Genomic DNA, 21156 nt, shown 5'->3' with positions numbered 1-21156 from the left:
CATTCACAACAATTCTATCAGGAGCCAGTGGAAAATCGTTGTGAATGTCATGAAGTTTTTGTGAATATTCCAAATCAACTTCAAGAATGCAAGGAAAATTTTGCCAGTTTTCAAATTCTTTTTCATCAACCCATGAAAATTCACCGACAGGAAGAGGTTCGCACATTGCCCAGCCATAAAGATTGTTTGCGTCAAGATAAGGGATAAATGTTGAAGGTTTTTCTGGGTTGAAATCTTTTCCCATATATTTGTTGTTTGCTTTTCCAAATCTGTTTGAAATCATTGAAACACCTCCTCTTGTGCCTTTTTCAATCATTTGAAGCATGTCAATGTCAGTCAAAAGTTCGAGTTTGACTTTGGTTTTCTTCAAAGATGCATCCCATACAAGACCTGGTGAGGTGAAATACCATGCTGGATCAAGCTCATAGTTTTCAAGACAAACGTTTCTGAATTCCTCAAAAACATCACAAAGCAACAAAACATCTGTTTTGAGATAAAGATCGTGATAATCTCCCATGTTTTTGCAGTTGAAAGTTTTCCAAACGTTTTGTGCATGTTGATAATCTTCATCTGTAATATTCTCATCGTTGAGTTTTGAATAAAATTTTTCTTTTGGGGGAAGTTTTGTTTCTTGAAATTTTTTGATGTTGTCCATGAAGTCATAAGGATAAACTCCCTTTTTTGAAAGAAGATCAAGTTTTTCTCCAAGTTCTTCTTTTTCTTTTGAAGTCAGTTTTTCTTCCTTAAGGGTTTTTCCTCTTTCCCTGATTTTTTCTTTTAGGAGACTTTTTTTTGTTTCAATCTTTTTGTCTCTTTCCAGATTCTTGACTAATGCATCAAGAGAAGATGCCATGAATTTGAAGCTGTCAACGAATCTGATGTCGTGTTTTATTTCATGTTCTTTTCCTTCTTTGTCGATGTAACAACCAACAACTATCTTTTTTGTGAATGAAATGTATTTTTCCTCATTGTTTGGAATGCATCTGATGTCACCTTCAGTTTTTCCAAGATTTTTGACGAAAAGATGAGCGTCATAATTTTGAAGATTGTGAAAAATCACTGGAGTGAACCATGGCTTTCTGTATCGGAGATTGCATGAGTTGTGAGCTGCTCCACGGAATTTCCCAGTGAAGTGACAATGGTCTCTGACTTTTTTTTCGTTTTCTTCGAATTCTTTCTGGCAGATCCAACATTTTGTTGAATTTTTGAAATCTTCCCAATCATTTTGTTGCATAATCAGAGGCTTTTTTGGAATATTTTGAATCCTTGTCACGTCATCTTCAATCATTTCAACAAATATTTGAGATATGTCTTCAGGGGCTTCATTTTTCATTCGATATGTCACAGTTCTTGACAGGTTTTCATCAAAAGAGCATTTGATGTGATAACAAAATCCACAAGGTTTGTGCTTTTGAAACTGGTTGGTGAAGCACTTTTCTGGATTCGGTTGACATCCGCTGATTGGTTCAACAAGAGACTCAAAATCAGCATAAATGGCAAATGGCATTTTTTGTGAACGAATGTGATTTTCGAATTCTATGAAAGTTTCCTCTTCTGGCATTTCGATGAATTCATTGCTTTGACAAATCTCTTTGTGAATTTCAAGTTTTTCATTTGTTTGAAAAGCATTCAAGCATCGGAAACAAATATGAATTGATCCATTGTGTTTTGTGATTTGACTTGACAAAAGACGGCTCATGTCTTTGATAAGACAATAATGCTTTTTTACATCATCAGAAATCAAAAGAAGATTGATTTGTTGTTGTCTTTCTTCTCCTTTGAAAAGCCTTAGAGGATAAACAGCTTTTTTTTCATAACCAAAGACATTGATTGAAATGTTTTGATTTGATTTTTCAAAATGTGTTATTTGTTTCAAATCAATTGGAAATTTCAGGCCATTCCAATTGAGTCTTTTTGAATTTTCCCTGAGATTTTTGTCAATTCTTTCAGGATGTTTATTGACAGGAAAAAGAGCTCTGGTGATGCACCATTTGAAACATTCATTATCATCATTTTTCATGTTGATGATTGCTTTTTTGTTTTTGAGAACATCCGGTAGTGGGATGTATGATCTCCCTCTGAGTGGAATGTATTGTGTCATTTGAACGTCAAGTGACAGAACTCTTTCAAGAACCCAGTTTGATCCTCTGTTAGTGAAATTTTGAAATCTTTCTTCGATTGTTTCAATCATAGAGTCAATGATTTCTGATTCATTTATCCCTTCAATATTTTCAATTGTTTGAGAATGAAAATATGGGTACGCATCTATAATATTTCCGTTGGTCAAATCAGTTCTTGTCATATAGCAATTGAGAATGAGTCTCACCCTTGTTTGTCGATTTTGTCTCATTATTCTCAAAACATCTGGTTTGACAATTTGCATGAATTCTATTTCATCATAATTTCCTTCTCTTTGAATTCGAAATTGTCTTGCAAAACCACTCAATGCTGTTGCTGTTTCTGTTACTCTTGTTCTTTTCCTATTTATTTCTTTTATTTTTGAGATTTTTTTGTCTTTCTCGATTTCTTCGGGTGATGATATTTTGATTTTTGGAGGAGAAAGACTTTGCGTTGACCTTCTCAATCCAAGCATTTCCTCGAGGTCTCTGATTTCTTGGCGTCGATTTTTTTCTTCTTCATTTGCCTCTTTTCTTCTTCGACTTTCTTCTGGATTTTTTTTCACTGCTCTTGTTGGTTGGAGAATTTGTGAATTTATTTCTGGAACTGGTTCATCGAAAATGGGCGTGAGGTTTCGAGATCTTTCTCGTTCTCTTTCATGACCTTGATTGATAACATCAATTAATTCTGCTTTTCTCAGGCGACTGAATCTTCTCAGTCCAAGCCTTTTTGCTTCAGCTTTTAATTCTGGAACTTTCAGTTTGTCCATTTTATATATTTTTTTTAAAAATTTTTTTTAAATTTTTTTTTTTGAAAAAATAAATTTTTAAAAAAAATATATAAAATGGAAAAAGAACAAATTGAATTAAAAATTTTAGTGAGTGGAAAGATATTTTTCAAATTTCTTTCAATGGTTCATCACTTGATTATTTAAACCAAATTATTTCAAAAAGTGATGAAATCACAGTTTATCCAATTCATGCGAGTCTTTTGAAAATGGCAAAGAAAAAAAGAATTCATAACAAAATGGCCTACACTAATGAGGAGCTTAAAAAAGCTTTTGGATTTCCTTCCAAAGGTAAAAAATTGAGAAAGTTTGTTTTTGAATCTTCAAATGAAAGGCTTGAGTTCAACACAAGAAAGGAAGCCTTGGAGAAACTGAAAATATCGGCTAATAGAGTTGCTGATGCTATTAAAAATGGGGGAATAGTTATAGAGGGAGTTAAGTATGATTTCAAAAGAGAATGAATGATTTTTACAGAATTTCTGTGAAAATATTTTGGCTTGCCGAGGGAAAGTCCCTTTGATTTTTTCTCATTAATAACCGGAAGTTTAAGCCGAGGGAAAGTCCCTTTGATTTTTTCTCATTAACCGGCCTCCGCGTAAGCAGATGAAAAGTCCCTTTGAATTTTTTTGGAATTTTTTTCATGACCTTGGGATTTTTATTTTTTTCGTGACCTTGGGATTTTTAAGACACCCCAAGGCTAGTTTTTTTTTTTTTTTTTTTGTCCCAGTTCTCTCTTTTATCAACTACTTGCGGAGTCCAATTCGTTATTATGGCCGAATATCATTGCAGTTATTGTGTTAAAGCAAATAATTGGAAAATTTCTTTTCCTCTTTCTTTATCACTGCCATGGATAAATTAAACTAGAAATAGGTTAAACGCAGCAGATTTGAACTACATTAATCTGATTAAAAGTTTCGACTGTTTAAACTGCATCGTTTGCGTGAAATATACGTGAGAAGTACTGTTTGTTTTACTCGTCCGTTGATCTTGAGCGAGTTTTTGAGATCTCTGTAAATAAAGAAAGGGAAGAGAAATAGCATAAAGGGTCCATCCCCGTTTTTAAAAACATTGTCTATAGAGTTTTCCAATCTCCATACATCTAATCAAAGGCTCCTGTGAGCCAACTCGTGAATGCAGATGACACATAGTAATTGAAATTTAGACGGCTACGGAAACTTCCTTGAAAGCTAAAAGAAACTATATCTTTGCCCGATTATGTAACGAAAAATCCCGGGGGGGGGGGTACTCCTCGGAATTCTTGGTGGGGGTGTGCCGCCCGGGTCTTCAAATCCCAACCCTATTTCAGACCTAAACATGCCATTTTCCACACCCGTTTTCAGACCTGACCTCTAAAATTCATACCCGTTTTCAGACCTGATAATTATGCATCAGTGTCGAACGGAAGTTGACGCAAGGAGTAAAAGTAAGCTGGAATGACATAGTTTATCTATTTCTTTTTCTCGCTATCAGTTAGTCGTTCCAGTTACGTACTGAGAAGAAAAATATGTTTGTAAGCTTTCCTAAATGTTCCCCGCCCCAAAAACCCGACCCGATTTCAGACCGTAATTGTCAAAATCTATACCCGTTTTCAGACCAAAACGGCTCAAAAACCATACCCTTTTGGGCGGCACATACCTATATACCTTATATAGGGGAGTACCCCCCCCCCCCCCGGGCGAAATATAACCATTCCTGTACTCTTGTATTCTGATGCGCCGATTAAAAAAAATTACGTGTTTTTTTATTCAAAGTTCATAGAAGCACGTCATGTGCGGTACGTCATGCAAATTCGTGTCCCCGATAGTCCGGGGCTACTGGATTTTGCGATCGGGCTAGTGGATTCTAACCATCACTTGCCCGATGGGCAAGTGAAGTTTTTTTGGGAATTAAAATTACAAAATTACTGTAGGGCAAGCCGATCTCACAAAGGGAAATCTGTTCATCAAAGTATCGCATTACATTTCATGCCCGACATAAATGCGTGAAATTTTTCCTTTGGAGTTCTAGCCTGTTCCAGGCTCCTAGAGAGATGCGCGAAGGAGAGTGCGAGGGGACTCCCCCACACACTCTCCTTCGCGCATCTCTCTAGGAGCCTGGAACAGGCTATTGGAGTTCAGTCCACGTAATCCTCAAGTAAAAATAATGAACAATGACAAGCTCTTGCTAAATAAGAATTATTTATCGACCGCGTCCTTTTGCTTTCCCATAAATTACCAGTTGTAAATTTCGAAAACGAAACATTTTTTCCCTTTGAAACCTCTATGAAAGCTGACAAGATCTTAAAGTGTTCATTTCGCCAGACATTTGCATAATTTTGTTTACGACGTCAATGATGCGTGACATGGCACGTTCCGCTTTCGCGTGAAAACTGACAAATTAAATTATTTTTTAATTAAATTATTTCTAAATTAAATTATTTTTAATTCTTAAAAGAAACCGCAGTTTGTAGAAAAAAACGAAAAAAACCTATAACTTTGCTCAGATTCAACGAAAAATCTCCATTCTTACACTAAAATGATTGTCAAATTATTCTCTACAGAATGAATGAGAGAATTCTGACGCGTCGTGAAAAAAAATTTTCACGTTTTTTTTTTTCACTAATTGAGTTTACGACCCCGGACTTTCTGCAAAACTAAAAAAACTTGTAACTTTGCTTAGATTGAACGAAAAATCTCCATTCTTGCACTGAATGATCGTCAAATTATTCTCTACATATTGAATTAGAATTTCCTGATGCGCCGTGAACAATAAATGTTCGCGTGTTTTTTCCACTAATTGAATTTAAAACTCATTCACTGCGCACGCCCGAAAGTTAACGACAAAACCGACTGATCGACCAAGCGCACACCCAGCTATCGCAATAACTCGTTCATTGCGCATGCGCGCATTCACGAGTTAAAAATGAGAGCTCGTGATTAGTGAATTATAGATTTGCAAAAGAAAGCACACGCACACACAACGACAACAACAACAACAAACAAGACAGAATTCTGAACGTTTCTAAGGGAAAAAGTAATAACAATAAAAACCGTAACAAATTTAATGAAACCAAGATTATGATAGTGGTCAATACTCGTGTTATTAATAATGTTATTTTGCTGCGCTTTTTGATCCTGAAATATTCTTTGTGTGAAGCGAGTGAACGTAATTAACTAATTAGATTTTTGAACGTCGCAGTTTTGGACCTATGAAAAAATTGAATTATTACTACACCAGAGAAACAGTCAGGAACCGTTAACAAAACGGCGAGCATGGAAGTTTGCTGTTCATTTAAGTCGATAGTTGGTGGGCCATGTTCGTTTACTCGCAGAGACAGAACAAGGTCCAGCGAGATAGTACCTCTGCTGTCCTGAGTGTGTCCTGTACAAAGAATATTGACCAGCACAAGTCATGTTATGGTTTTCAAGATGTAGAGAACGAGGGCCATGTTTTCAACGCCAGAAAACATCAAGACAATGACGATTTGGGCTAAGCTTTTGAGAAACATTTATCACCAAAGACATTTATCGGGCCTGGTAAGTTACCGGGACTTTCGAGAAACGGGCCCCAGGGCTTATAAGCCGCGGCGGCAGTTTACGGTATTCCTGGAGAGAAGGTAGACACAGAAATACCAAATGTAGGAGCCGTAGCATATCCTTATTGCTACTTCGTGGCTTAATATTGTTGACACAGTGTTCTGTTTTAGTTCTTTTTCGTTTCTCTCCAGAAAGAAGTCCTTTCCTCTCTATCAGATGTGGGACTTAATTAACAAACGACCGTACCGACCAAATTTGACGGCATTTAAATGGTGCTGTTATGCTTTGTTGGTCTTCGAATAAAATGTGCCCGTTTCTGAGTATTTATTCTGCGTGCGAAAGTATGGAAGCAAACGGATATTAGTTACGAAAACTAGTCCCTTAAAATCGTCTGTATCCCCGTTGAAACATACATTGAGACATTGCCGAAACATTTAAATCTTTATGGTGACACTTCCGTTTCATGGTTGTCACGCAACAGTGTAGCTTGCGAGTTTTTTAAAAAAGAGATGTTTATTAATTCGTAAACTGGATTGTTTTGTTACTCAGAAGGCAAAAGTACAGAAATAACCCCAGTGCGGGTTAATGAAGAATTCGATGCTAAATTCTTGTTAAAACGTGCATGAAATGATCATGAAATACTGAAAACCTCGTCGTCGACACACTAATATGCTTGTATCGAGCGGGAATAGATGAAGAAGATGGCCAAAACTTATGTTTGATTTTTTATTAAGGTATCAACTTAGTTTCCGTACCTTTGTGTCTCAAATTGACGCATTTTTTTATTCTCTTTTGGCTTTCGTGGTTCGCGGTCACGCCATTGTATAGAATGCGAATGCCAGATTTTCGACAGGGTAGGTGATAAATTCGAGGCCCTGCGGGTCACTTAAAATAATTTACCCAAAGTTAATTTGTTTTGATGTTATGATCGACAAGTACACAGTGAAGCCATAGAAAGTCATTTTATGATAACCTAAGTTATCGCCCGTGGGTAAAATTGCCGGTATTTCAGTTGGAAAATTTGGTTGTTAAAAATTTGTATTCATAGCATGTTGTTCTAGATCTGTTTCGGGCATAAAAGTAACCTAAGTTTTGAATGTTTTTCTGTAGAACAGAATATGAAGACCTAGAAAAGCAATGGATGTTATTTCATGATCCGTGACTGGCTGTGGATTGATACGCGGCTGGCCAAAGTTAAGGAAAATTCCGCCCGACCGGAAGCCAATTTTGAACTCAACTGAACTGAAAATCGTTTTTCGCTTGTTTACGCGTAAGGAAGCCGTATTTGGAAAAACTAACTACAGCCCGTTTTGTTTCTTACTAAGGCCTACCTATGAGCAAAATATGAGCTAAATCGATTTTTTGACTTGTGCCACCAAAAGTTGATTTCGGTTGATATTTGTGGAAAGCCGCTCTTAAGTTGCAAAAAATGTTAGGAAACGGAATTTTATTCCCCGAATTTACAAGCTGTTGGTGATTAAACGAAAATGCTAGCTGACACTTTCGCATTTTTAACGGCTTATTCGCCCCTTGGAAAACTAAAGGAATTAGTTTTCCAGTATTACGAAATAAAGAGCTGAGATTTTGCTGAAGAAAACTGCAGATTTTCTTGACGACTAAATCCGAATTGCTGTGGCAATTGAGGCCTTCTATCAACCGAAACAAACAGTTCCGTCGGAAGTCGACTGATGCATTTTCGTTGTCTCAACGGGGCCGGATTTTTGCCGGTGTTGTTCCGGAAAAGACATTTACTTAGGGGAACCGTGGCCAGCGAGAACATTTTATGAATGTTGTTACGGTCTCCTATGTTCCCAGATCTTTTTCTGCTCTTTTAAAGAGTCATATTTGTGTAAGCGAATACAGATCTAGATTGATCTGTTCGAATGCTTCAGCTGAAATTTAAGCTACAGAAAATTTTAGGAAACAAAATCTCGGTTTGGACCACAGAAATTCGGATTTTGTCGTGAAGAAAATCTCAAGTTTTCTTCGGCAAAATGTCTGCTCAAAATTTGGAAACTGGAAAACTAGCTAATACCTTTCGTTTTCGATAGGGAAATTATGGCGTTCAAAGTACAGATCAATGTCACCTAGCACTGATTTCGTGAAGCCAATAACAGGAAGTGATTCGGGGAATACTGATCAGTTCCGGAATGACCCGCTAGGTGGCCCTGTTGACAGCTGTGTTGAGTAGTGAATTTGAATTTTAATACGAAGAAACTGCCCTGAGACTTCGCACTGATTTTTTAAGTATACGTGTAGTCGTGTTGATAATTTCCAACTTATTTATTTCAGTTCAACAAAAATCGGCGTAAGCAGACTTAAAAGGATGCTCTCTCTTTTTGTCGATACTGTTCATTTCAGTTTAAATATTACAGTCAGTTTACATCACTCACTGATCGACCTTCCGAAAATGAAATGAACATTCGAATTCCCCTTTGTAATATTCGAGCATTTGAATACAATGTTGAAGGTTCCCCTGGAAGTCCTTCCCAGAAAGACGCATAAACTGAAAAGATTCAAAATATATACTTGGGAGACAATTGTTATTTTTGAAATACTCAAATAAACGGCTGAATAAACTAGGAAAATTTCAAAAATAGTGGCCACGCGTGATGTAGATTGACTGTAACTCCAAGGAGCCTAACAAAAGTGCCTACAACCAACAGTTTAGATACTTAATCAAATGCCTCCTTCACAGGCTTTTCCAGCTGAGAGTGGAGTGCAATAAAGCGAGGCGAGCGCGGAGCGCGATCAGGAAAACCTGGGAACGAGCGCGGAGCGCGAGCGGGGAATGGGGGCGGGATGATGGTAGGAAGCGAAAAGCCTGCTAAATCCTGTATCGAAGATCTGTGGATGTGATCGAAAGTGTGAAGAACGCGTAGATCTCCGGAATGGCAGAGTTTTCAGACGATGAAGCGTCCCTTCCATTTGGCTGAAAGAGTCGAAGATTTGGAAGTTTCCATCGGAGAACTGTCGATGGATAGTGAGTGTGTTTATGTCCTATTTTCGTTTGCGCTTGTTACGTCGAAGTTCAGATGCGTAGTTAACGCAGAATCTCTGCTATTCACTTGAAGACAGCGAAGCCCGAACACAGACGGTACCCCTAAATTAAACGTTCTTCCCGTTCAGTCTCCCGGGAAAGTTCGACGAAGCGGAGTTGAGAGAAGGTGTTGAAAGGCGAGAAAATACGATCTCCGTTGAAGGCGCCGCCATCTTGAATGCAAGATTTGCCAGTCGCTCCGCGTCTCCTCTCCCTCCCATCTTAATTAAGCTTATGAGAGAACTAGTCGGCGACCCTCTCCAGATAGAATTGGAATGTGAAAATGCTGGAATTTGGAAACCCATATATGACGTTAGTCCGGGATGTGAACTCGGGCAAGATTGGTGAGAGGCGAGTGCTCTCGCCCCTGCGCCCGAAGGGTTTTCATTTGCAAAGTAAGGGGGCTCTTAACTGATTCAATCAAATCCGTAACACGTTGTGTCTTGTATTTTCATGCAGTTTGTTACAAGCCCCAAATGCCAGCGTATTCTTAATAAGATCATTTACTATGAATGGCCTCACTGGCAGAACAGGAAAATGCTGACCAAATTGGCGTGGTCGTTCCTCCAACTTGCCTTCGTTTTAGTGTCCATTCCGTTCTACATCCCAGTGCGACTGGCGAGAAAATTCCCTTGCTGCAACGAAGACCCTTGGCGCTTGTGGAAGTTTAGAGAGATATATGAACACCCTTACTGCAAGTTTGTCAACCACAATATGTGGTACCTGATTTTTCTCGTCTTCATATTTTTAACCACATTTGCACAAGCGTTTGGCGCAGAGATTAAAGGAGTTTTGTCGTGGCAAGGTGAGTGATGGTTTCAGTGCTCGATACCGTTTTCTGGAGTACACCGAAAATGTAAAGGGATTGACCTTCCTGTCCATTATACATCTTAAAGTACTGGGACTCTTTACAAGTAGTATCATCCACTGACAGGTGATCGAAAGCAAAAAGTCCTTCCTCGATTAACTGACTTCTTCCACCTGTCTCCGCCCAAAAAACAAAACCGTCAAAAATATGGTACAAAATTGGACAGAAATGACTGGGGTAGACCACAGGGGGCCCACACAATGTGTCTGTGTAGCCGATTGTTATTATATAGTAAATGCACTGGATTTACCGTTTGCTTCACCTATAGCGATATATCGCTAACTATGTATATAAATCAATGATAAATAAACGTTGAATTACCTTATCTGTGGTATATAGTCGTCCTTTCACCTCAAAAGCGGTTTTTTGAGCGATTTTGAAGGTGTTTGAGTTCGCCGTTGACTGTTCCATATATAAGAAGGAGAAGGGAGAAATCAAAGTTTTGAAAGGGTTCCAGCGCCGGAGCGATTTTTCCCCCAAAAACCGCATCGCTCCGATTTCAAACTTCACAGCATAAAGGTCAAAAGATTTTCGATTCTTCTCGTACCTTCCAATCGAAAATCCATCCAAACGGCCCGGAGCTAGTCCTCGAAGAAAATCAAAATCCCACAGTATTTGAGCGAGTGGAATGCGTAGCAAAATGCTTACGTGCCAGCTACAAACAGCTCCGCTAATTGCCCCTTTCTGATTGGACGACGTTAGACAATGGCACGTAAGCATTTTGCTACGCATTCCACTCGCTCGAATACTGTGGGATTTTGATTTTCTTCGAGGACTAGCTCCGGGCCGTTTGGATGGATTTTCGATTGGAAGGTACGAGAAGAATCGAAAATCTTTTGACCTTTATGCTGTGAAGTTTGAAATCGGAGCGATGCGTTTTTTGGGGGAAAAATCGCTCCGGCGCTGGAACCCTTTCAAAACTTTGATTCCTCCCTTCTCCTTCTTATATATGGAACAGTCAACGGCGAACTCAAACTCCTTCAAAATCGCTCAAAAAACCGCTTTTGAGGTGAAAGGACGACTATATACCACAGATAAGGTAATTCAACGTTTATTTATCATTGATTTATATACATAGTTAGCGATATATCGCTATAGGTGAAGCAAACGGTAAATCCAGTGCATTTACTATATAATAACAATCGGCTACACAGACACATTGTGTGGGCCCCCTGTGGGTAGACCTCATCAAATATGATGTTTGATTTTAGGTTGTGTTCTATTGGCACCAGACGTTTTCCATCGGTTTGCTCTGGCTTCATTTTATATTCTACCTAAGGAAAAAGCTAGTTTTGGTCAGTTTTGGTGAATGAAACATTCGAAACGACTAAAAAATTGTATGATGTGGTTGTAAAAGAAATTGATATATTTGATGCCTTTTTACACACCCACCCCTCTCCTCCTTATTCAAGCGACAACGTTCTTTACTTAGACTACGAACAGTCCCTCATATTTCTCAGGGTAAGTGAGCATGCAAACCACACGAGTGAGCGCGAGAATTGCCTCCCACGCGTAGGGAAACTCGTCGCGTCTCCTCGCGGGAAACAATTTTCGCGCGCGCTAACGAGGTTTGCGAAAGAAAAATTAAGGGAACCGCTCGTAGTCTATTCTTTTCCAAGTACTTTAAGTGATCGCAAAACAAAGGCTCCATTGTATCTAGTTTTTAATTCTCATCAGATAACCTTTCAATTCTTCTTTAAATCCCTGATGAAGACCCAATTCCTTGTTTACTTTAAACTGAGAAACAACATCTTCTGTTTGATTCGGCTGGTGATGACTCAACATATTTTTCTTATGTTCGTCAATACCATTACTTCCATGCAGACTACGTGGTGCTCTCCTTCGTGCTGGGCCTCCTGTGGCAGGAATTATTCCAGGAAGCTCGCAGACAGGGTGTTTTTGTTTACTTCTCAAAATGGTGGAATAGTATTGACATGGCAATTGCCATCACCTTTCTGATCGCCTACACGGTGTGGTTTTGCTCTTGGGGCATTTTTGGAAAATGGAAACCACGAGAAAATGCCTTTATCGTCGCTGATGTCTTGTACGCCAGTGCCACTGTGATGGCCTACTTTCACTTAACACACATTTTCCAGGTAGGTAAAGCCGGGACATATGGTGGCAAGAGGGGATAAAATTGAGAGAATCCGTTTCTCGTACTTGCTGCGTATGAACTAAAAATAACTTCAAACTATTTGTCAATAACATATGACACGTGAGGAGGTAGGCTCTCTTTCTTTAATCTTCATTTGCGTGGATTTGTTTTTGCTCACACTAGCCTCTGCTTCCGTGCTGTGGTCTCCGCAAATAAAATTATCTGGGGCACCATGTCGCTCTTAGAACGTTTCACTGGATTGAATGTAAAAACAATAGCGGGGCAAATTGAACCAACAACAGAAATAATGGACCCCAGCCCTGAAACAGTAGAAAATAGGGAGCTTTAGCAACAACGACGGCGACGGCAACGAGAACGTGAAAAAAACAACAACAACAAAAATAGGTTTAATAACCAAAACAACAACTCTGCACGTGCATTGCACTTTTTGATACATTTCTTTGCCGTCACTGCACGACTAGGACGTGAACTTTCCTAATGGGACGTTTTATGGAGGACGTAAACACACGATGACGAATTTTTTCTATCTCTTTTTAAACTTGGGTGCGGTCTCCAAGAATTCAACTCCAGAAAATTTCACCTACATTTGACATTTAAAGCGTGTTGGAATAATCGCGACGACGTTTGAGAAAACGCGAAATCGTTTTAATAGTGACGTTTTCGCTGCCGTCGCCGTCGTCTTTGCTAAAGTTCCCTTATATGAAGCTATAAGAGGTACAAAAGAGCTGCGTACTACCTGAATTACTTAGGTCCACATAGAGACAATGTGGCCGGGCTCAGGAATTATTTTAGTAACTTGTCAAAATTTGAGCTCTGCAGGATAAGTGTTGCACACTACCTCCCAATACAACAATTTTCAATTTTGTCGAAAGTAATTTTACGTTTGATGACTAGGGTTTTCCTCCACTTTGCACAAATTTGCGTGAAGTTAAAATTAAAAAGAAAAACTATTCGTCATTTGCTCGGCAATCGACGTATATTGACGTTGGTATAAGAAACATGAGCTTGATGGGCCGGTAATGTTTAATATGTGGCGTGAGTTACCACCTCAAGGCCGTCTAATCCAATTTTTCCTGAATACATGTTCTAGGTGGATTCAGAACTGGGCCCTTTACAGCTGTCCTTGTACAAGATGCTTAAGGATGTGCGTCGCTTTCTGTTTATCTTTCTCTTGCTGTATTTTTCGTTTGCCACTGGTGTAGTCAGGCTGTATTCCTTCTATGTCAGCTCTCACATCGAGCTACGGAAGCAAAACACCACAGACTACGAACCGTCTCCTCCTTATGCCAAGTACGTAGAACAGCAACTTTATATCGCAATGATTTCAATCATATCGTTACCATCCCACTCTACGTGTGTAACTTTATTAAAGGGAACCTCCACTCCGACAACAAATTGACGGATAAATTGTCGGAAATAGTGTCTAAATTCTAAATTTTAGATTAAAAAGTACAAGTGACATTCAAGTGTCCTAAAAATTAGATATAATTATCGCCTATTTTCGATTTTAAATTTCCGGGGCGCCGCCATTTTGGATTTCATGACATCATACGGTTGCCGCTATTGTCAGTAAGCAGAAGTTCTTTTGTGTGAAACAATTGAGCAACCGTATTATGTCACGAAATCCAAGATGGCGGCGCCCGGAAAATTTAAAATAAAAAATAGGCGATAATCAAATTCTGTTTTGTCCGACACAGAAATATTATTTCCATGTTTTCCAACGAAATTTGAAATGAGATTGTATTTTCAACAATTTAACGTTAATTCATTTCAAGAGTGGAGGTTTCCTTTTAACGTTCCATGCAATGCTTTTTGGATCCAAAACCGCGTATGAACGTTTGTCACTCTAGCACCCTATTTTGGAAGATGATAGTCCAAAATTACTCCGTTGTGTCAATGTGTTTTCAATGAAACATCTTTTCCATCGTTTAGCTGCGGGTCTAGAATGGCCATCAAACTCCAGGAGGGGGACCCTCAAATAAAAATGGCATAAAAGGTACCGGCATTTTCGCCCCTAAAAGGTATCAAATTAGTTGACTGACATATTTTTACCGCTCAACACTCTTAAAGGTGTCGTCGTGTTCGTTTTAGATTTTCAGTCCACCCTAGGTGGTACCAATTGGCAATCCCCCACTCCCCCCCTCAAGAGTTTGACGAGCACCCCTCATTTTTAAATGGGAATTCTCCACGAACATTTAACAATGTCAAAGTTCTAAAAAAAATGTTGAAATATTCGGCAGGAACCACACGGGTCTACCATCTGGATGCAGCATATGGAATCAAATCCATTCAAAAGTTGTTTGTTCTAATAAGAACTGTTTCCATTTTTTAGACACACTGAGGCGTTAATTGCCTTGTTTTGGTTGTTACTTGGTCTCGTTGAAGAGGACAAAATATCAGTGCATGATCCCGCATTTCAGATTACATCGGTTTTTGGTCGACTGTTTTTGATGGCTTACGTGGTGTGCATGGTGATCGTAGCCTTAAACATGCTGGTCGCCATGATGAACAACTCCTTTCAAAGAATCATGGTAAGAATTACTGTAGGAAGAGGTGATATGGTGGACCATGTGCATACGTCTTGACTGCGTAGTCGGTAAATTTTATTTGGTATCCATGCATTTGCGTAACCACTCACATTTATTGTTTGATCGTGTACCTTTAGGGGATGTTCCGGTGACGTATAGGCTCAGTTTATCGTAATTTCAATTGAGCAACAAAAGTAATTCACGTTTGCTTTGGTTTTGCTTTACTAAGCCCTGTGATTGGTTAGCAAAGCTCGCGCCACTTTCTCAACCAATGATTAACAAAACTCAAAACCAATCGTACCATGCCGTGCGAGTTCTTCCAGCGCTCGGCGCCAGTTACGTGTATTTGTTTCAAAAACTAATTGGTCAATCACTGTTTGCGTATGCTGTAATTGAACGAGGTGATTACTTTGTTTTGGTTTTATAACACTCAAAACCACAACCGTTTAAGTTGCGTAGTAACTGCAAGGATCTTTCTTCTGTTTGATCTTTCATCTGCAGTTCCAATGACATGTTTCATATATTTACATTCATTTATTCATCCTTCACTGGTATATTACGAACTCACAATATGACCAGCTCCCAGTTGGCTGGATAGCTCAGTTGGTAGAGCACTGCACCGGCGTCGCAGAGGTCATGGGTTCGAATCCCGTCAGTCAAGCCTGGATTTTTTATTTCAGGCTTTCTTTCCTCAACTACATAAGTTGCGTACAAATTGCGAGGATCTTTCTTTTATTTGATCTTTCATCCGCACTTCAAAATATATGTTTCATAAAAACGATTCTATAGGTCGTACGTCGTTCGCCTAAGATGTAATTCAAGTCACCTGGAAAACTTCACGGTAAATCCACCCAAAAATCTTGGAAACAAGAAGTAATACATAGGCAGAAAAGGCCGATATTGCACAGACTTGGTTCGTAATATCCACCTCCTGCTGGATATCACAAACCTGCTCAAAAAACAGTCCCATAAACGTGAATCTCACGTTTGTCGTTTGCCGTACTGACGCGATCATTTTAAATCTCTCAAATAGAAAACTTACATTTTACGTTGCTTTTCAGCCAGATATATCATGGTAAGTTTTCCTTTTTCTTATTTTCTCCTTTAGGAAAATGAAGACATTGAGTGGAAGTTCTCGAGAACCCGGATGTGGCTTGAGTGGATCGACAAAGGAAACACGATTCCAGCGCCGCTAAACATTGTCTACCATATTCTTTACTTTCCGGTTGTAAAATTTGTGAGATTCTTGAAAGAGGAAAGGTTATGTTGTAACCAGGTAAGAATTTCTTTTTAGCAGATAAGAAAGACCTCGAGAAGATGCTTACTGAAATAGAGGATAATTATTCAATATTCTTCTCAATCACTTTTTCTTACATTTCTTTGGCTTTACTTAACAAGCGAACATACAACAGACCAACAGAAAGGTAGGCAGATCATACGAAAGCATTGTGTGAAAAAAAAATACGGATCATTCGCGACCAGCGCTCAATACCACATTAAAAACTTGATAGTCATACATACTACGTCCTAATAGACAATTTCCTAGTTGTTGTGAACCTCACTGTGAAAGCGAGGCTAAGTGCAAAGTTTTTATTACGAAAGTTAGTTTTCATTCAGACTGACCAAACGAGTTTGGGAAAACAAAAAGTTGACCACTCACACCAAAGCAGCTGTGTACAGAGCATGCGTCCTCAGAACCCTCCTCTATGGTAGTGAGTCCTGGACTCTTTACTCTGGCCAAGAGAGACGGCTCAACACATTCCACATGAGGAACCTAAGGCGCATCCTTGACATCAAATGGTCCGACCATGTCACGAACACCGATATGCTAGCGAGAATGGGACTCCCAAGCATGTACACACTTCTCTGCCGCTGGCTCGAGCATGTCCGCCGCATGTCAGACGGGCGAATCCCCAAAGACCTGCTGTATGGGCAACTTGCTGCGGGCCCTATAGCTCAAGGACGCCCAAAGCTGCGCTTTCGTGATGTTTGCAAGAGGAACCTCAAGTCGCTGGACATCGATGTCAACACATGGGAGGACTTGGCGGCTGACAGAAGTAGATGGAGGCATGAGCTCCACACTGGCTTGGCCAGATCTGAAGGCAAGCAGCAGCAGACTGCGGAGGAGAAACGCGCTCGTCAGACGATGCTCTTACCTCGGCGCAGATCCATGATCTCCCGAGATCCACGGATACCGATGAGTTTTCATTCATATGCAAACAAAACTAATGTTCATATGCACTTAGCCTCGCTTTCATAATGAGGTTAACAGCAACTCGGAAATGGCCTATTTGTCTCTTGTTTGGAGGTGACGACAAAAATTTAAAACATTATTTAATTAAACGAAAGTGGCGATTAATAATGTAACAATGGCCTGATTTTGTAGGAGAGTAATGAAAAGCGCGGCAACATTAGTTACCAGGTCGAGGGATATTAAGATTGAAATTATCTACAATCAGTGGATAAGCAACTTTTACATTATATGTATCATTGTTCTTTTCCTCAGGTTTGCTTTTTTGTTGTTGTTGTTTCTTTTCCTTTTTGCTCTCAGTTCTTGGTCTTCTGAGACGATAATTTCCCCATTCGCGCTAAAACTATGACAAAGAAAGTTTGAAGGCATACACTCACTTCGGTTGTATCCAACAATTAAAAAATAAAACAAGAATAAAGCATTTCGGTGCTACCTATGCATGACTACAGAACAAAGCTCTGCGTTATGGCCAATGCCCTACGCATGCGCACGGCCCTTTTGAATGATAAGGCCTTGTTAGCGCGAGATCTGGGAAAATGCGGAATTCTTCCAACCATTTAACCGAGAAAGGTCGTTTATTTTGACTAAGACGGTCGTCATGTCACACCCGTGTCCCTGTTGCGTCATCTGCTCCGTAAGCATTACAGTTCCAACAAAACGGCTACCACATTGATTGGTATACCCATCAATGCCAAGGTGGTTCTAAAATACCGCTTTAATCGCCAGCTCTATACAATCAATGTGGTAGCCGTTTTGTTGGAACTGTAATGCTTACGGAGCAGATGACACAACAGGGACACGGGTGTGACATGACGACCGTCTTAGTCAAAATAAACGACTTTTCTCGGTTAAATGGTTGGAAAAATTCCGCATTTTACCAGATCTCGCGCTCTGAGTCATGAGCTTGGATCATGGACTCCCTTTTCCTAACTTTCTTTTTGTTTGTCTTCTTTGGTTTCAGACAAACGGGACGAAGGCAGACGAGTGGAAAGAGGTAACTAGATTTTCTTTCGAAGCCTGTCAGAAAATAATACTTCATTGAAGAATTGCCTAAATTTCTGAGGCCAAACCTGGCAAATTGTTCCACAGCGGTGTAATGAGTTTCTTTACCTTCTAGTACTTCTAGTACTACACCGCGTTTCAAAGTGGGTTGAGACCCTCTTGAAAGTTTGGTTTTGGTAACTGAGTCGATAACCGGTAAATTGGCCACTGTAAAGAGATACAAAAGCTTACTTTACGAGCGTTAGTCCTTACGCTCTAACGAAGGATTTGCACTCTGTTGGTCTCGAGATTCAAGGAACTTGTGCCTCTAGCATTAATGACGCAAAAGATGGAGCAGAGAATTATCCACATCTCGCTCTCGTCTGCCCCCGTAGCTCGTCGGCAGAGCAACGGTTGATCAAATCCTGGAGGTCATGGGATCGATGCCCGCCGAGATCGAATTTATTTATTTTCTTTCTTTCTTTTTTTCTGTTTTCGCAGTGAATGTTTACTAATTTCTCTTATTTAACCAATGTAGAAACGTGTGGAGACAATGAAGGATCTGGTTGTGAAATATCTAGAAAACCGTTACCTTGGAAACGATGTGGAAGAAAACAATATGAACGATGACACGAATCAAAACAGAGCGCAAGCCGACTGTAAAGGGACAGGCAAACAAAGCAAAATTGACTTGCTGAGGAAAGAACTGAGCGAGCTTAATGAAAAAGTCAACAGGATAATTATTGAGCTTGAGGGGTCTGCACAATAATGTCTCGAGTCCGCAACTACTTATTATGTTAAGGATGCTGCCTCGTCCCCAGGCGTCGCTCCTTGATCGTGTGCTGTTTGTGTGGCGTTGTGGGATTGATTTAGCGCGGTGCGCGTGGCGTTGTGGAACTGATGCATTTTTCGCTTCCTTCCCATTAACTCCCGCGCTCCCTTTTTTCTTTTGCTCGGCGCCTGGGGACGAGGCAGTTAAGGGTGTACAAATATGACTTGTCAGTACTTCACTTACCATATTTCTCTGGGAGGGAACCTAAGTTTTACAAGCCCCATGGTTTTTATTAGGTCCCCTTGCCACTTCTTTTCTATCTCTTGTACTTTAATCACTGTAACTTTGTAATCATTTGTAACCATTCTAATCATTATAACTATTGTAATTTATTAGTCATTGTAACTTAGTTGTGTGTGGCAAATAAACAAAATAAAATAAAATAAATACTTCAGTATAAAGGGGCCGTTTGCATCGGGTAGCAACTTTGTGAATAGTTAGCAGTTTACACGCGGGACAAATATTATTGAAATGGAAATTTCATTATGGCGCCAAATAATTACCACTACCTGACTGAATTCTTCAGTTTTTTGTTTTCTCACGCTAATTAGCCGGCACTATTGTTATTTTTTCCCCACTGGGATTACAAAATTTCAATTTGACTGCGGAAAATCGAAATGAATTCTAGTAGTTGCACATGGTCAAATGACGCAATCATGAAAATGGCCTATTGCCAAGAAGTCGTGTCATTTAGAGACTGAGGGCCTCTTCATATGAGCCCGGTAACCGGGCTGGAGGCGGGACGAATTTTGTCTTCTATTCATATGGGAAATTTAACCCCTGCTACCGAAATGAAAAATGTCCAAAAGGCCCCCCAAAATACTCGTGGACTGCGTTCCGACTTGTCAGCGACCTTACAAGTCATGCGCAGTTGAGACTGTTTCGTCTCGGACAGTCCCGGTATCCGGGCTGGAGTGTTCATCCTGGGAGAAATTACCAGCTCGGTTACCGAGATCTCGGTCGCAAAAACCGAGATCTCGGTAACCGGGTCAGCCCGGTCGACCGGGCTCAAATGAAGAGGCCCAGCCAATAACTTCGATTAAGGGTGAGGTTGAGAATTGGAAGGCCCAGCGAACGAAACCTTGCATAAAGCATCTTAAGATAAAGGTAAGAATCGTTGTTCCTTGCCTTCCGAAGGATGTTTTCGAGTTTTTTTTGTGTCCCCTATCCTCAATAAACTGCCTTCAGGAAAGTGATCCAATGTAGCATTCGAGAAAAACCCGCACTTATCTTTAATAGTATGCTCTATGCGACTGGGCCCAGGCACTGACATAAACAAAGCCATCGAAAAATATTTATCGTGCAGTTTATATTCAGTGTCATAAAGAACTGAGCTGTCAACAAAGAACTTAACCGAACTCGTCACCTTGGCAGCTGAGGAAATAGACCTTATCACTGTTTTGGATCTTGAGGAGTAGGCAAACACGTCTTGAAATAACAGTCAACGGTTTTCTCCACACTGAAGAAGGGTTATATACCCGAAACGTCTGTGTTTCTTTCAAAACCATTTTTTGACACTTTTTGATGTATTTTTTTATATCCATCCTATTTGAAAAATCAGTGTTTGTATGGAAGTCTGATGTCAAATAATTTTCATAAACTGACATCGCTTCTGCTTCTGAATATTTCATGAATTGGAAACTTTTGGCACTAGGAAAAGAGTTTTAAGAAAAAAAAATTGAGGGATGTAGCTGTGCCAGAAAGCGTCCAGTCGTGTTTTGAACTTTCCATATATTTCTCTGTATTTTTTTCCCGCGAACCTTTTTTTAATAGCAGTTCACGGCTGGTTCGCCGGAAAAGTTTTACAGACAAATGTATATATGGAAATGTCAAAACGCAAGTAGATGCTCTCTAGCACAGCTACATTCCTAAGTTATTTTTTGTAAAATGCTTTGCCTGGTGCCCAATTAAGTTTCCAATTCATAAATTTTCAAAAGCGATGTTGTATGAATTTAACGGCTGATTACTTGACATCGCATTTTACATACAAACACTGTTAAACAAATCCGTACGCGCGTGATAAGGTTTATTAAAATCTCTGTGATAAAACGTTGTTTTCTTTGTGATTTTAAATTTTAAAGTTTTCACACATTCTCACCCATAAGAATTCCATCGATAAA

At 39.6% G+C, this 21156-nt stretch overlaps 1 protein-coding gene across 9 annotated transcripts in view; it reads left to right on the top strand.

Moving 5' to 3' along the window:
- Positions 1–21156, top strand: part of LOC146461943 (short transient receptor potential channel 4-like) — a 99743-nt gene that overhangs the window by 15467 nt on the left and 63120 nt on the right. For 4 of the 9 annotated variants that reach the window (XM_085086343.1, XM_085086339.1, XM_085086341.1 and 1 more), the window contains exons 2-4: positions 9920–10265; positions 12153–12424; positions 13535–13734. The exons of 1 other annotated variant lie outside the window; for it this stretch is intronic. In XM_085086343.1, the coding sequence (XP_084942469.1) occupies positions 9920–10265; positions 12153–12424; positions 13535–13734 (818 nt within the window). Of the gene's footprint in view, positions 1–9919; positions 10266–12152; positions 12425–13534; positions 13735–14776; positions 14976–16080; positions 16249–18184; positions 18218–18742; positions 19439–21156 lie in introns of those variants that run through there. 4 more of the 9 variants (XM_085086342.1, XM_085086338.1, XM_085086335.1 and 1 more) reach the window with 2 other exon arrangements.

This window comes from Pavona decussata, unplaced genomic scaffold (genome assembly GCF_977016875.1).
Source record: "Pavona decussata unplaced genomic scaffold, jaPavDecu1.1 SCAFFOLD_193, whole genome shotgun sequence".
Classification (NCBI taxonomy): Eukaryota; Metazoa; Cnidaria; class Anthozoa; order Scleractinia; family Agariciidae; genus Pavona; species Pavona decussata.
The sequence above is the reverse complement of the archived record's forward strand: the minus strand, read 5'-3'. Positions and strand labels throughout refer to the sequence as shown.